The sequence below is a fragment of the Myotis davidii genome, unplaced genomic scaffold (genome assembly GCF_000327345.1).
Source record: "Myotis davidii unplaced genomic scaffold, ASM32734v1 scaffold10, whole genome shotgun sequence".
In the NCBI taxonomy this organism is placed as follows: Eukaryota; Metazoa; Chordata; class Mammalia; order Chiroptera; family Vespertilionidae; genus Myotis; species Myotis davidii.
In genome coordinates, this window is record NW_006283544.1 from 2,108,053 (window position 1) to 2,122,348 (window position 14,296).

Below are 14,296 nucleotides of genomic sequence, written 5' to 3' on the forward strand. Positions count from 1 at the left end.
GTCCTTTTCCTCGCGCGCCGCTCCCACGCACCCAGCCTTCTCCGCGTCCCGCCCGGGTTCAAGCCACCCGGTAGTAAGGACGAAAAACGCGGTTGGCGTCACCCTGCCTCTACCCTCAGATGCGGGCGCTACCGCTTCCTACCCCTGCTGGTGAGCTCGGACCGGCCACCCCGGAGCCTGCCTCCTTCTTTCTGTAAAATGAGGTTACCTCCTAGGCCTAGGACCTAGGGGTATAACGGGAATATTTAAGATAACCAGGTAAAGGTGATCGTTGAAAGATACTGTATTTTTTTTTTAGCTTTCTTTTATTTCTGTTATTTTTTTCCCTTAAAAATTTTATTAGTAACATTTGCTCAAATGATTTTTGGCATCTGTTGCTATAATCATATTTTGTTCTCTTTATTTGTTGCTGATAAATGCCCTGATTCTGTATTATTTTTGTGTATTAGAAGATGTCATCCCGCTTAGAAACGTCTTTGTCTCCATATTATTCGCTACCACCAATATGAATGTTTGATGGATGTTAAACATTGCTTTTTAAAAATATATATTTTATTGATTTTTTTTACAGAGAGGAAGGGAGAGGGATAGAGAGTCAGAAACACCGATCAGCTGCCTCCTGCACACTCCCTACTGGGGATGTGCCCGAAACCAAGGTACATGCCCTTGACCGGAATCGAACCTGGGACCCTTGAGACGCTCTAGCCACTGAGCCAAACCGGTTAGGGCTAAACATTGCTTTTTGAACTTTCCAGGAGATACTCACATCAGCCCTGTCTCTGAAAACATACCCCCATGGGATTTTCACTGAGCAGTGTCAGCCTGCAGGCCACATCTCTGGCTCCTTCCCTGTGGTCGCCACTTCCCAGGACAGCTCCTTATGGGACTTGCGATAAGACTTCTGGCTTTTCCGGCACCAGCTGCTGCTTTCCTTTTCAAAGAATTACCTATATTGTTAGAGCCTTTTCATCTCATGTTTTATTTACCAAATATCTGCCTTTCTGTTTTTCTGAAAAGTGGAATTTTGTTCTTAACACCTTATTCATCCTATTTTCCCATCCTTCTTGATGAGTCACAGCTGATTGGTTTTATTTTGTAAGTGGATTTATGTACGCAGAAACTTCATGTATCTGACATCAGAACATCTTTGCTTGGAAGCCAGTGTGTTTTGTGAACAGGTTGGAGAGAATGAGGCCTCACTTCCAGTGAATTCTCTTTTTTTAGCTATGTTTAGGTTCCTTAACAAATGGCCATAGGATCCCATTTGAATAGAATACTCGCATTTTATCTGTGGGGGAACTACTGATGTAGAAATGAGAACTGATAGTTTGTACTGGTTACATCAGGATTTTTACTGGGAGAACTTTGTGTAAAATGAAGATTATAGAAATTGGAAGAGCAAGAAAAAAATGAAAACAGATTTAAAGAGAGAAGGAGTGAATTAGAAAATACTGCTCCTCTACACAGGGTTTGTCCACAAACCAAAAGGTAAAAAGAAAGGTCCCAGGTTGGCAGTGGATCAACATTTGTTAGATGTAACAGACACTGCCAGGCCGGTGTGCCTCAGTGGTTGAGCGTGGACCTACTATCCAAGAGGTCACCAGTTCCATTCCCAGGCAGGGCACATGCCTGGGTTTCTGGCTCGATCCCCAGTGGGGGGCATGCAGGAGGCAGCCAATGGATATTTCTCTCTCATATATGTTTCTGTCTATCTTTCTCTGTTCCTCTTTCTCTAATCAATACAAATGTATTTTAATGTTTTTTTAAAAAGTGACAGATACTGTCTTGTCCATTAGAACTTTAAACTTACATAAAATCCCTGCTAACATGCCATAATTGGGTTTAAGACAATCAGTTCCAAAATATGTGAAGTTGAATTATTGTGGTCACTGTAAAACAGCATATGTTCCATATTTTCCATGCTATCTATAATGATTGAGACACAAAGGAAAGCATAGTGATACTTACACTGTAAATAATTGACCATATAATGAACTGAAAAAGTCCTAAATGCAGTCATTTTATAATCTTACCTTCTTCCGCTCACATTGTCAGAAATAAAATTAGTTTGCCCGAGAGGCTGGGCTGACTTACTCAAACATCATTATTATTTGTAATTCTGGTAATATGGGATTTCATTTGTATTTAAATCTATCCACGAGAGCCAAACTGAAGTGGTCAAAACTTTTGGAATCTGACTACCCTCCTTCAAGGAGTGATTTAATTTATTTAATCTCTCTTTATTGTTGAAAGTATTACAGATGTCCCCTCCCCCCTCTCCCCAGAAACCACTTCTCCCCTGCTCCCATCCCCTCTCCAGGCCTTCTCCGCACTATTTTCTGTCCATGGGCTATGCATATATGCATATAAATTCATTAGTAAACCTCTCCCTCCCCCCCTTTCCCTCTGAAATATGTCAGTCTGTTGCATGCTTCAATGTCTCTGTATCTTTTCTGTTATTCATTGTTTTATTTTGTTCATTGGATTCCACATATAAGTGAGATCATGTAATACTTGTCTTTCTCTGACTGGCTTATTTCACTTAGCATAATACTCTCCAAGTCCCCATGCTGTCTCAAAGGGTAAGAAATCCTTTTTTACAGCTGCATAATATTCCATTTTGTAAACACTAGACGTCTAGTGCATGGATTTGTGAACAGGTGGGGTCCCTTAGCCTGGCCTGCGCCCTCTTGCAATCTGGGACCCCTCGGGGGAATGTCGGACTGTTGGGTTTCAGCCCGATCCCTGCAGGCTGCAGGAGGTTGTAATGGTTGCTTAGGCTTTTATATATACACCAGAGGCCCAATGCATGAAATTTGTGCAAGGGGCTTGGCGGCTGTCTGGTCTAATTAGCATATTATGCTTTTATTATTATAGATAGACTAGAGGCCCAGTGCACAGATTTGTGCACATTGAAAGGAAAATATAATATGCAAGAGTGAGATAGAGTCTATTTATGAAAACAACCAAAACTAAAAATTAAAGAAATTGATGATTCACTATCGAAATTGATAACTGGGCACTGGCTGAAACTTTCTGCTCCAAGCATATAAAATTGACAGGAAATGATGTTAAAATACAATTATCATTATTGCCATTTTTAAAAAAGGAAAGAGAAGCTTTCATTGGAACTACAGTAGGGGATTGGGAATGAAACCTCACAAAGTATACTGCCCTGTTGGAGTGAAACTGAGGCCAGAAAGATGCCATCTGCTGTGGGTAGGGATTGAGAAATACATTCATGTGTCTTGTGTGTCTAGAGCCAGGATGCTTCCACAAAACCTGATGAAGAGGGTTGAGACCAGTGTGATACTACCCATCCGAGAACACATCACCAATCCAGGACATCCAAGAAAATCTATAGAAGACAAGACACAGTGCATGAAAATTCGTGCACTCAGGGGCGGTCTCCTCGGCCTGGCCTGTGCCCTTTCACAGTCTGGGACCCTTTGGAGGATGTCTGACTGATGGCTTAGGCCCGCTCTCTACAGGGAGCGGGCCTAAGCCGTTAATCAGACATCCTTAGCGCTGCCATGGAGGCAGTAGAGGCTCCTGCCACCGCTGCTGTGCTGGCCAGCCATGAGCCCTCTTCTGGCTGAATGGCACTCCCCCTGTGGAAGCGCACTGACCACCAGGGAGCAGTTCCTGCATTGAGCATCTGCCCACTGGTGGTCAGTGCACGTCATAGCAACCGGTCGTTCAATTTGCATATTACTCTTTTATTATATAGTATGAGCTTTCAGTCAAAAATCACAAAGTACCCATGGTAGAAGAAAAATATAATAACTAACTTGAAACATAGGGGGGAAAGAAAGTATTATTGAGCGCTACCATATGCCAAACACCATTCTAACTATTCTTTAAGCCTCACTTAACTATTATTATTTTCCCCATTTTACAGAATGGCAAAATAAAGGCACAGAGAGGTTACCTGGCCTACTAAGTAATGAAAGTGGGATTTCAACCCAGGTAGTGTGGCTCTGGAGAGCACACCCTTAACCACTCTTTTTGCTACTTGCTTATATTCAAAGAAGAAGAAATCTCAAAAATGGTTTACCAAAAGAATATAACCTTAAATGGATAAGAGCAGAAACAACAGAAAATAAGAACTGGTTATAAATAAGCAGTTAGCTATGAAACAAGTAATTATGGTGGAAAATTAGAAATCTTAAAAGAGTTATTAAAATAAATTAAGCAGCCCTAGCCGGTTTGGCTCAGTGGACAGAGCGTCGGTGTGCAGACTGAGGGTCCCAGGTTCAATTCCGGTCAAGGACATGTACCTTGGTTGTGGGCACATCCCTAGTAAAGGGTGTGTAGGAGGCAGCTGATCGATGTTTCTCTCTCATCGATGTTTCTAACTCTATTCCTCTCCCTTCTTCTCTGTAAAAATCAGTAAAATATATTAATAAATAGATAAAATAAATTAAGTATATAGCATGGATAACAGCCTAACTTCAACTGAAGAGCAAAGTATTCGTCATTGGAATATCAAAACTGGAGAAATGTAAGTGGGAAGGGGCTATCAGCTTGCAGCCAAGATGAAGTAACGGACTGAATTAACCCTCCTACCTGAAACAACCAAAATACCCAGGCAAAACATGCAGAATAATGATTTCATTTCACTGGACATCAGGCAGCAAAGGCAGTGACCCCAGAGAGACAGGAAACAAGTGAAATGAGCCAGATAATTTACTCAGCTTACTGCCTTCAGAGAGTTTCCAGACCACAATGTAGTGTGGTTCAGGCAGGAATCCAGATGGAACCCAGTGGACACCCTGAATTTAGCAGAAGGAGCTTAGAGTCCAGGGAGACTACAAAAGGGAGAGCTTGCAGGACAGAGTGCCTATGAGAAAAGTTGCACCCAGAGAGAATTCTGGAGGTCTGCAGAAAGCCTCCCTCAAGTATTCAGCAGAGCATTGAATAGCACATGTATGCAGGGAAAGTATCCCAAAAGCTGAGGCAAGAACCAATCAAAAGAAATAGAGGGAACAATATGCCATGCCCACACAGGGCTGAGAATAGTGCCTTTATCTACCAACTGAAATGGAAAACTTCATAATTCACAAGACTGGGTAGAGGACTCAGGTGGATCTTACCTTAGTAATGAAGAATAATTAGCCTTATATTTAAGTAGGGCTCTGGTCCTGACTAATGAATCTTAAAAGACCCAAAAGGACCAAACTTGCCAGATAACTACCTCATTACAAAAATCAGAATATAGAAATGGAAAAACAGCCATCAGCCAACAAGATAAAATTCACCATGTCTGCCATCCAATAAAAAATTAAGTATGCAAGGCAGAAAAATACAACCCATGATGAGAAAAATTCAGTTGAAACATACCCAAAATTGCCACGGATGTTAGCATTAACTGACAAAGACAAACTATGTACTCCATGTGTTCAAAAGTTAAGTAGTGGAATGGAAGACTTAACAGTTTTTAGGAGGACTTAAATTAATAGGTGATTTAATATTGTCCATTTGTCCCAAAATAATATGTAGATTTCATGCAATTCAAGTCAGTACCCAGATGGAATCTGTTTTTGGAATTGATCAATATTTTTAAGCTTATGGAGAGAATGAAAGGGCTTATGATAATAAAAGGTAACAAAAGTTTCTTTAACCTATAAGCAATATAAAGTTAATAATTAAAATTGTGGCTCTGACACAAGGTACACATGCAACAAATCCATAGGTATATGGGAATTTATGATGATGGTAACATTGTAACTGAGTGGTAAAAGGATAGATTGTTCAATAAATAGTATTGGGCAACTGACTTATTTCTGAAAGGAAAAGTTAAGAGATTCTATTTTCCATCTAAACTCTAGGGAGTTAAATATTTATGGGGGTGGGAGGAGGGGGGGAAAGTTTTCCAAGTGCTGGAAGAGAATATTAGTGAATAACTATATAATCTTTCTAAGCATAATACCAAGGGAAAATAGTACAGGAAAACAATAGATAACACATTAACCATTGACTTAAAAATTCCTAAAAAGAAAGTTTAATGTGGCCAGTGTGTTTACTTCTTGCAGTCCTCTATGATAATGTTTGTCATTTGAAAAACATACTTTTATAAACTATAATAAAATGAAGTACTATAAAAATAAAGTTAAAAGCATAAGCTTTCATTTTTTTTATTCTTAGGCTCAATAAAGATGTATACTCAGTCAAATTGGAAAACTTTTGAAATATTTTTAAAACCTTAAGTATGTATATTACTGACTGAACAGCTGCAGTTCTAGGAATTTATCCTAATAAAATAAAGTTAGTATGTACAGATGCTTACCACCATATTATTTTAATGGGGGACAACATGAGAGCTACCTAACTCTTAAAATGGAATGGTTAAGTAATGTCTGATATTTCCATAAAATGTAATGTTATGTGACTGACTCAATTGCATTGTAAAAGAATATAAAAAGTGGGAAAATGTTCAGAATAATGATGCATAAATTTTAGATGGATATTAAGTGGGTGGTGGAATAAAAAGCAATGTGTGGAGGGAGATTGTAAGTTTATTTTGAAGTTTCTAGAGCTAAGTAAGGGCAAGACAGTATTATCTATTTCCAAATATAAGGATGCCATGCTAGTTCTTTGGTATTTATAGTAATATACAAATTAAAAACAAAGTATTATGTGCATTTTTAAAAATCTAAGATTTTGGTTTTAAAATTTTTCTTTTCCAGTTCTGCTCGAGATTTCCAGAATTTTGAACACTGGCTTAGATATGGAGACTCTGTCTATTTGTGTACGGCTTTGTGAACAAGGAATTAATCCAGAAGCTTTATCAGCAGTTATTAAGGAACTTCGCAAGGCCACTGATGCACTAAAGGTAGAGATCCAGTTGTTATTTCATTCTAAATAAAGATGCTTTTGTTTAGAAAATGATTAATGATAAAGTTATGTGAAAGATCTTAAACAAGATTAAAGTAACTTCTATCCATCATCAAGAGAAATTCTGAAGAGCAAAAGCTTAGTAGCATATGTTCAGATCACAAAAGTCATACTGTGATAGACCATGTTGTTTCTTTCCTAGTAGTCTCCCTTAGAATTTTCCCTGTGTTGTGGGTAAAATTGTGTCTGCCTGAAATAACATGTGCTCAGGTCCAGTATCTGTGAATATGACCTTATTTGGATATAGTATATCTGCAGGTATAATCAAGTTAAGGTGAGATCATAATGGATTAATGACTGATTTCCTTATAAGATGTGGGCAATTTAGACCAGATACACAAAGTATCATGTGAAGGCACAGACACAGAGGTGAGAGTGCCATGTAATGACAGAAGTAGAGATTGGAGTGATGACATCTACAGGGCAAAGAAGGCCAAGGATTATTGGCAGCCATAAGAAGCAAGGAAGGATCCTTTGTTAGAGCCTTGGAGAGTGGCTGGCCCTGCTGACACCTTGATATTTGTACTTCTGTCTCCAGAACAGTGAGAGAATTAATTTCTATTGTTTTAAATTACCCAGTTTGTGGTACTTTGTTATGGCAGATTTAGAAATCTAACACAGGTTTACTGCTGGGAAGTGGAGTGCTTCTATAAGAAACACCTACCAATGTAGAAGTCGCTTGGAATTGGGTAATGAATGGAGATTGGATGTTTTAAATGCATTTAATAGAAAAAGCCTAAATTGTCTTGAAGAGACTGTTGGTAGATTGATGGACATTAAAGACAGTTATGATAAGGGCTCAGAAAGACAGGAGAGCTGTAGAGAAAGCTTTAATCATCTTAGAGAATACATGTAACATTATGAACAGAATATTGCAAGGAATATGGACATTAGGGCTTCTGGTAAAGTGTCAGAGGGAAATGAAGTGCATAGTATTAGGCACTGGAGGAAAGACTATTCTCGCTATAAAGTGAAGGAGCCCTGGCTGAATTATGTTCTACTCTTGGAAGGAAAATAAAGCTTGTTAGTGATGAACTTGGATATTACCTTCTTGTTCCTTACAGTAAAATGTAAAAGGAATGAGAAATTGGGGAGGGAACAGTAAGCAAAAAGCAATGACACTTGCTTTGAAAAATTCTGAGCCCATTCACATAGTACATTCTGGAGAGAAGGACAGGAGTGTGGTTGAGGAACCTTTTGGTGAAGAGATGAGGTGTGTTTCATAGATGCAGTCAGCCATCTCAGCACAAAACACTGCCAGCTTGGACTGAAAGGGACCTGTAAAGTACAGAATGAAGGAAGGCTGTCAGACTTCTGACATTCCATAGGCAGGAACTTGGCAAGCGAGCTCACCAGCTGTGAACATGAATTTATTCAAGAAAAGGGAAGAATGACTCAGGGGTCTCAGAGTCCAGGGAGCTGCTGAGGGCAATTGGGCTGTACTGCCAACATGGGCCCAAAGGACCACCTTTTGTCAAATTCAAATTTAGCACCTTTAGACTGCTGATATTGGGAACAGGAAAAGCGTTCCTTCTCTTGCTTAGACACACTCTGATATAAAATCTCAGGTGATTTTTATTTTCATATTTATATAGCACCAACTCACCATGCAAGAATACTGAAATTTTCAGTTAGTCCTGTTTAAAACTTCTATAAAGACAAAGTGGCTTTTCTTTAGCTTTATTTCTTTTATTTGAGGAAATAGAACTATGTAAAACACATAGCTTACCCATCTCAGATTGTTATTCTCCAATAAGTTCCAGTGATTTGGGTTGTTTGTGTTTTTTTTTAACTTTTTGGTTATTAAAAGAATTCAAAAGATAAACATTTACAGAGCAAATATTTTTCATAAAGACGATATCTATGCAACTCACTGCCAACACCCTAGAAGTCTCTTTATGTTCCCCCCATCATTGACTTCTTTTTCCTGCTTCCCCCTCCAGTAACTACTGTCCTGATTTTTATGGTAGACACTTTGAACGTGATATAAATGTAATCTTTTTTCTTTTTTAAAAAATACATTTTTATTGATTTCAGAGAGAGGAAAGAAGGGAGAGGGAGAGAAACATTGATTAGCTGCTTCCTGCATGCCCCCTACCAGGGATCGAGCCCCCACCACCTGGACATGTGCTCAAACCCAACATGGGTCAACACTCAACCACTGAGCAACACCAGCTGGGCAGTACAATCCTTTTTTTACTGGGTTCTTTTATTTAACACTAGAGGCCTGTTGCACGAAAAGATTCGTACAATAGGCCTTCCCTTCCCCTGGCTGCTGGCACCGGTTTTCCTCTAACACCCGGGACCCAGGCCTTCGCTCCTGTCGGAGCCGCCTTCACGCCCCTCGCTGCTCCAGCCGGAGCCGCCTTCAGTCTTCGCTCCTCCTCTTTGTGTCTACATATGCAAATTAACCGCCATCTTTGTTGATGGTTAATTTGCATATCGCTCTGATTAGCCAATGGTGGGCATAGCGAAGGTATGGTCAGTTTGAATCTTTGTCTATTATTAGATAGGATGTTTGTGAGGTTCATTTATGTTGTGTGTAACTAATATATTCCTTTTCACTTTAATAATGTTTCATTGTACAAATATACTAAACTTTATTTTTTTCTACTGTGAATGGATATTAGGTTGTTTCCGGGTAGAGATTTTTTTATTGTAAGGCAGTTTGTGAGTACTATAAAGGAACCAGAAGCAAGTAACCTAGCTGAAAAGAATGTTCAGCCCAGCCACTATGGCTCAGTGGTTGAGCATTGACCCATGAACCAGGAGGTCACTTGTTGATTCCCAGTCCCAGCACATGCCTGGGTTCTAGATTTGATCCCCAGTAGGGGACATGCAGGAGGCAGTCGATCAATTATTCTCTCTCATCATTGATGTTTCTCTCTGTCTCTCTCTCCCTCTCTGAAATCAATCAAAAAAATTTTAAAAAAGATCACCCAAGAGATAACCAATGATAATAGTGAGCACCATTCTAAATAGTATAATGCTACTTTAAAAATAAAAGTATTACACTTAATTTTATTGAATGAAATACCCTTCCTTAGGTTGCTTCTCTAGATTAACGTTTATCTTGTATTTACTGCTTCTATTGGGTTGGAGTTGGGATTGGTAAAGAGTTATAAGCATAAGTTTCTACCTTTTTTGTGTGGTTGCTGCTAATGAATTTTTTTATTGTACTTTTTACTTCATTTGGTATGAAAAATAGAGTAAGGAGAATCTGTCCCTGCTGCATTCTAGCTTTACCTAGAAATCCTAGTCATTCGAATTATCTTTCTCTTTCACAGACTGGTCTATTGAGGAATCGGGGTGAGGGAGAAGAGGGCAGGGCAGAGTGGGCCGTTTGAATTAACAATAGTGAGCCCTGGCCACTGTGACAAGTGGTTAGTGTCACCCTGACCACCAAAGGGTCGTGGGTTCAGTTCCTGGTCAAGGGCACATACCAGGGTTGCTTAACACTGAATTTTTGTATTGTTTCCTCAGTGCTACTATTAATGGGTAAGCAATCATTTACATATTATAATTTCAGAAATTCTAGGCAAGACCTACTTTTCTGTACCTCTACTTTGTGCCATGGTGTCTTGAATTACACTGTCATTGATGCATTCGTTTACCTTAAGCCTTGCTCTTTCTCTTGTGGCTATCCTGAACCATCACTAATATCTAAGGGTGAGTGATATATCTCTCACTGTGTAGGCAGGTGTGCAGCACAAGGACATTCGAGCAGAATTTTAGTTGAGAGAGAAACAAGGGATTAAGTTCAATGGTCCCATCCATCCTACCAAAGAAAGGAATAAACTTGCACAGAAAAGAGTTTGGAAAAGAAGGCTACTAACACTGATTTTTCCCAGGCCCAATGCTTACAAATTTTTGGAGTCTTTAATGGCCATCTGGTAACTATATGAGTGTCTAGGATGCAATTGCTGTCCATTTAAATAGAAAGTAGTTCTGCACTAACATGAATGCTACACATGGTTGATGGCTTACTTAGTTTAAATGAAAGTAGTTGTTTCATTTTTAGTGTATTATACTTGATACATTATCTGTATCTTGGAGAACTTCTAAAATTAGTATGAAAATGGAATGGGACAATACAGATTAAATTGCATTAAAGTTGAGGTGCTTTAATTTTAAAAATCCTAAAATTGTATATATTATTTCAAGTCCTTTTTGAAGTATATGATACTGAGAATGGGGTTAGGAAGATGAAAGAGTGAGTAACTAAAGGTTATGTGGCTAAAGCTAGTAGAAGAACCATTAAGGGTTCTTAGAACAAGGGACTATTTTTTTCAAACTGGGTTTTAATTATTGTGAATTTAGTAAACTCACAGAAGGGCAAGGCTAATTAAGAATAGCTAACTATGTAGAAAAACAAGGTAAGTTCTGTTTCAGATTGAGTTATCTGCTGTATTCCTAATATCTTAAGGGATTTTCATGACAGACTTCTGAAATTAGACTAAACTTAAAAGCAAGTTTTAATTAAGAAGTGGAAGTGTAAATGAATTGAAAACAGCATGCATATCTGAAATTAAACTTTTTAAAAATCAATATTTTCATATTTGTCATTAATAACTTATTTAATCCTTTATTTTTAAATATATTTCTATTTCAGAGAGGAAAAGAGAGGGAGAGAAAGATAGAAACATCAATGATGAGAGAGAATCACTGATCAGGTGCCTCCTACACGCCCCCTCCTGGAGATCAAGCCCCTTTACTGGGGATATGCTCTTGACTGGACTGAACCCAGTCCGCAGGCTGATGCTCTATCCACTAAGCCAAACTGGCTAAGGCTATCTTTAACTTTTATTTATTGATACTTAAAAAGAAACATCCATTTGTTTTTCTACCTAGGAGACTGAACCAGCAACGTTGGTGTATTTGGACATTGCTCTAACCAACTGAGCTTGCTGGCCAGAGCCTAAATTCTTATTTTTAGAAATATATATCAAGTCTTTTTATTGATGGAATTATATGGTGCCTTGGAATTTCTGCAGACTAATCATGGAAGGTGGTAATAGTTTGGTATAGGTGAAACAGGATTAGTCATGAGTTCATTATTTTCTCTTTTTTTCTCTAGCTTACAACATAACAGAACGGTCTTTTTTCATCTTAATCCTCTTTTTGCATTATAAAGAAACATGGAGAAATGGACAAACTAATAAAGACTCTGTGGATAAGGTCTTCTATAGGTTAATTTTTTTAAGTAGCAATATAATTTTACTGTATTGTTTAAATATTTTCCTACTGTTAGCCTAGCAATCAGTTTAAAAGCTAGTTCTAATGTACTACAAAAAATGAAAACCACTGCATTATCTGACAAAACTATTTTGATATATGTTGGGGAGGATTTGTTTGTTGATGACAGTGTGGTATTGACAAATTTATTTCCATGGTGTCTCTTTTTCCATGATTTTATTATAATGAATCTTACTTTCTTGTTACAGGCTGCTGAAAATATGACAAGCTGACCTTCTGGAGAATTCCTAATGAGATGTCAAACTCTGCAAGAGGATTTGAAGATCGAATTGTACTCAAGAATGTACAATGAAATTACTGCATGCAGCAGTGTAGCAACATTTTCCTTTTTAAAAGAATTATAAAACCATAGCTTTATAAATCAATGAAAAGTGGCTTACAGAGAGGACTGTCAAATGTGTTTACATCACATCTTGCTTTTTTAAACAGTGCTAATGCTTTGGCATTACAGTGTTCAGATTTATTCCTTATTTATAGATCTGATAGCTTTAATTTTCTAAGCAGTCTATCAGATGTGCACATATGGTGAGCCTGTTTGTATAGTGAAACCCATTAGTAGTAATGTAGTAGTTAGGACTTGCTGACATTTCCATTATAAAGTTTTATTTTAAATTGCTTATGCAAAATAACTGGATTTATGTTGCACTAGGCTGAAAGTTGACAGAATTTCAACCACCATATGTGAATTTTGATTTATAGTCATTATATATATCAGAATCAAAAACATTTGTTCTAATCTCTTTAACAAAGAATGTTTAATTTTTAAACAAAATTTGTCTGGCAGTGAATAGTGTGAACCAGATCAATTTTGTATTGGTTGAAAAATAAAACTTTTAGAAACTTGGATTTTAAAAGTAATGATAGTACTTAGCTTTTACTTTTTATTTGTCAATTGAATCATTTAATGAGAATATCGAGAATGTTTTTCCCTTAGTTTTACACTCTGAAAATGATGAAACATTTTCAACATGCAAAATTCTTTTTATGTTTATGACATAAAAATAAATTGAGTACTTACCTAATATATCTTGAGTGGTTATCTAATAACTCAGTAGATAGCCAGTGGATATCTAGTCACTAACAGGAACTGTCATTCAACAAATATGTTACTGTTTTCTGAAGGAATAAAGATTTCCAGTCATTAAACAAAAACTAAATAATCTAATGTTCTATAATGTCTTTTTAAGATTATTTTTACGTGTCGTTTTTACTATAGAGTTTTAACTAATCAAAATTGCCTCATAATAAATTTTGATTCTGTTTCTGTAATAGAATCTCAATGGAATATTTTTCTTAAGACTAATACAAATTCAATCTGACTTTATTTTAGAATTTGTTAGCTTCCATTTAAATGGCAGAATAAGCATTTACTCTTCGATAGCATGTTTTGTTCTTCAGACAAACTGAAGTGATTTTAGTAAGGTTTGGTAATATTTAAATGACAACCTTCTGTACTATTTTAAAAATCGAGTCTTTCAAGTATTTATACTTTTTAAATGTATGACATCTTCCCCAAGTGCACTGGAAGGTCTATTGGGAGACAAGAACTTGTGATGAGAAGTCATTTATTTGCTTACAAATACTTATTGCACGTTGTTATAAAATTAGAGAACACTTGTCAAGTTTCAAAATTTGTATATACTTTTAGGCCATTAGAGTTAATAGTTAAATTGTTTATGACTTTATAGATTAAGTTATTTATGTATGAAACAGCAGGAAAAAATATTGAGGAATTATGTTTACAGGGGACTTCTTTAGTATGTTACGTTTCTTAAATGTAAACATATATTTTTAATGCATACTTAAGTAATAATTAAAGAAACCAAAGTAATGATACAATCATAGTGTTGTGCATGTTGTCAGTGACAAAAATAAAACCATTTCGGTGGTATTGGTCGTACTTTTGATTTAATATATGCTTCCATGAATTCAACTTGTGTTTCTGTAGGTATTCTATAAATATTTAGATGCCTATTAGTTATGTATGATTGAAGACTACTTAAAGGTAGGCTGTGTAATTTAAAATATAAAATTAGGCTTGAGGTGTAAAATGAAAGACTTGCCCTGGCAGGGAAAGGATATAGCTATATTAACATTGCTCCAGGCTTGAAAACAAAGTCAGCATATCAAATATGTGTGAGAT

General features: G+C 37.2%; 1 protein-coding gene across 1 annotated transcript; it reads left to right on the forward strand.

Annotated features, from left to right (window-relative positions):
- The first annotated feature begins 10 nt into the window (after positions 1-10).
- MZT1 (mitotic spindle organizing protein 1) lies at positions 11-14,048 on the forward strand. The gene is made up of 3 exons (XM_015564826.1): positions 11-150; positions 6,690-6,835; positions 12,342-14,048. The coding sequence occupies exons 1-3, from the start codon at positions 120-122 to the stop codon at positions 12,363-12,365; spliced, it is 201 nt and encodes a 66-aa protein (XP_015420312.1). The 5' UTR covers positions 11-119; the 3' UTR covers positions 12,366-14,048.
- The last annotated feature ends 248 nt before the right edge of the window (positions 14,049-14,296 follow it).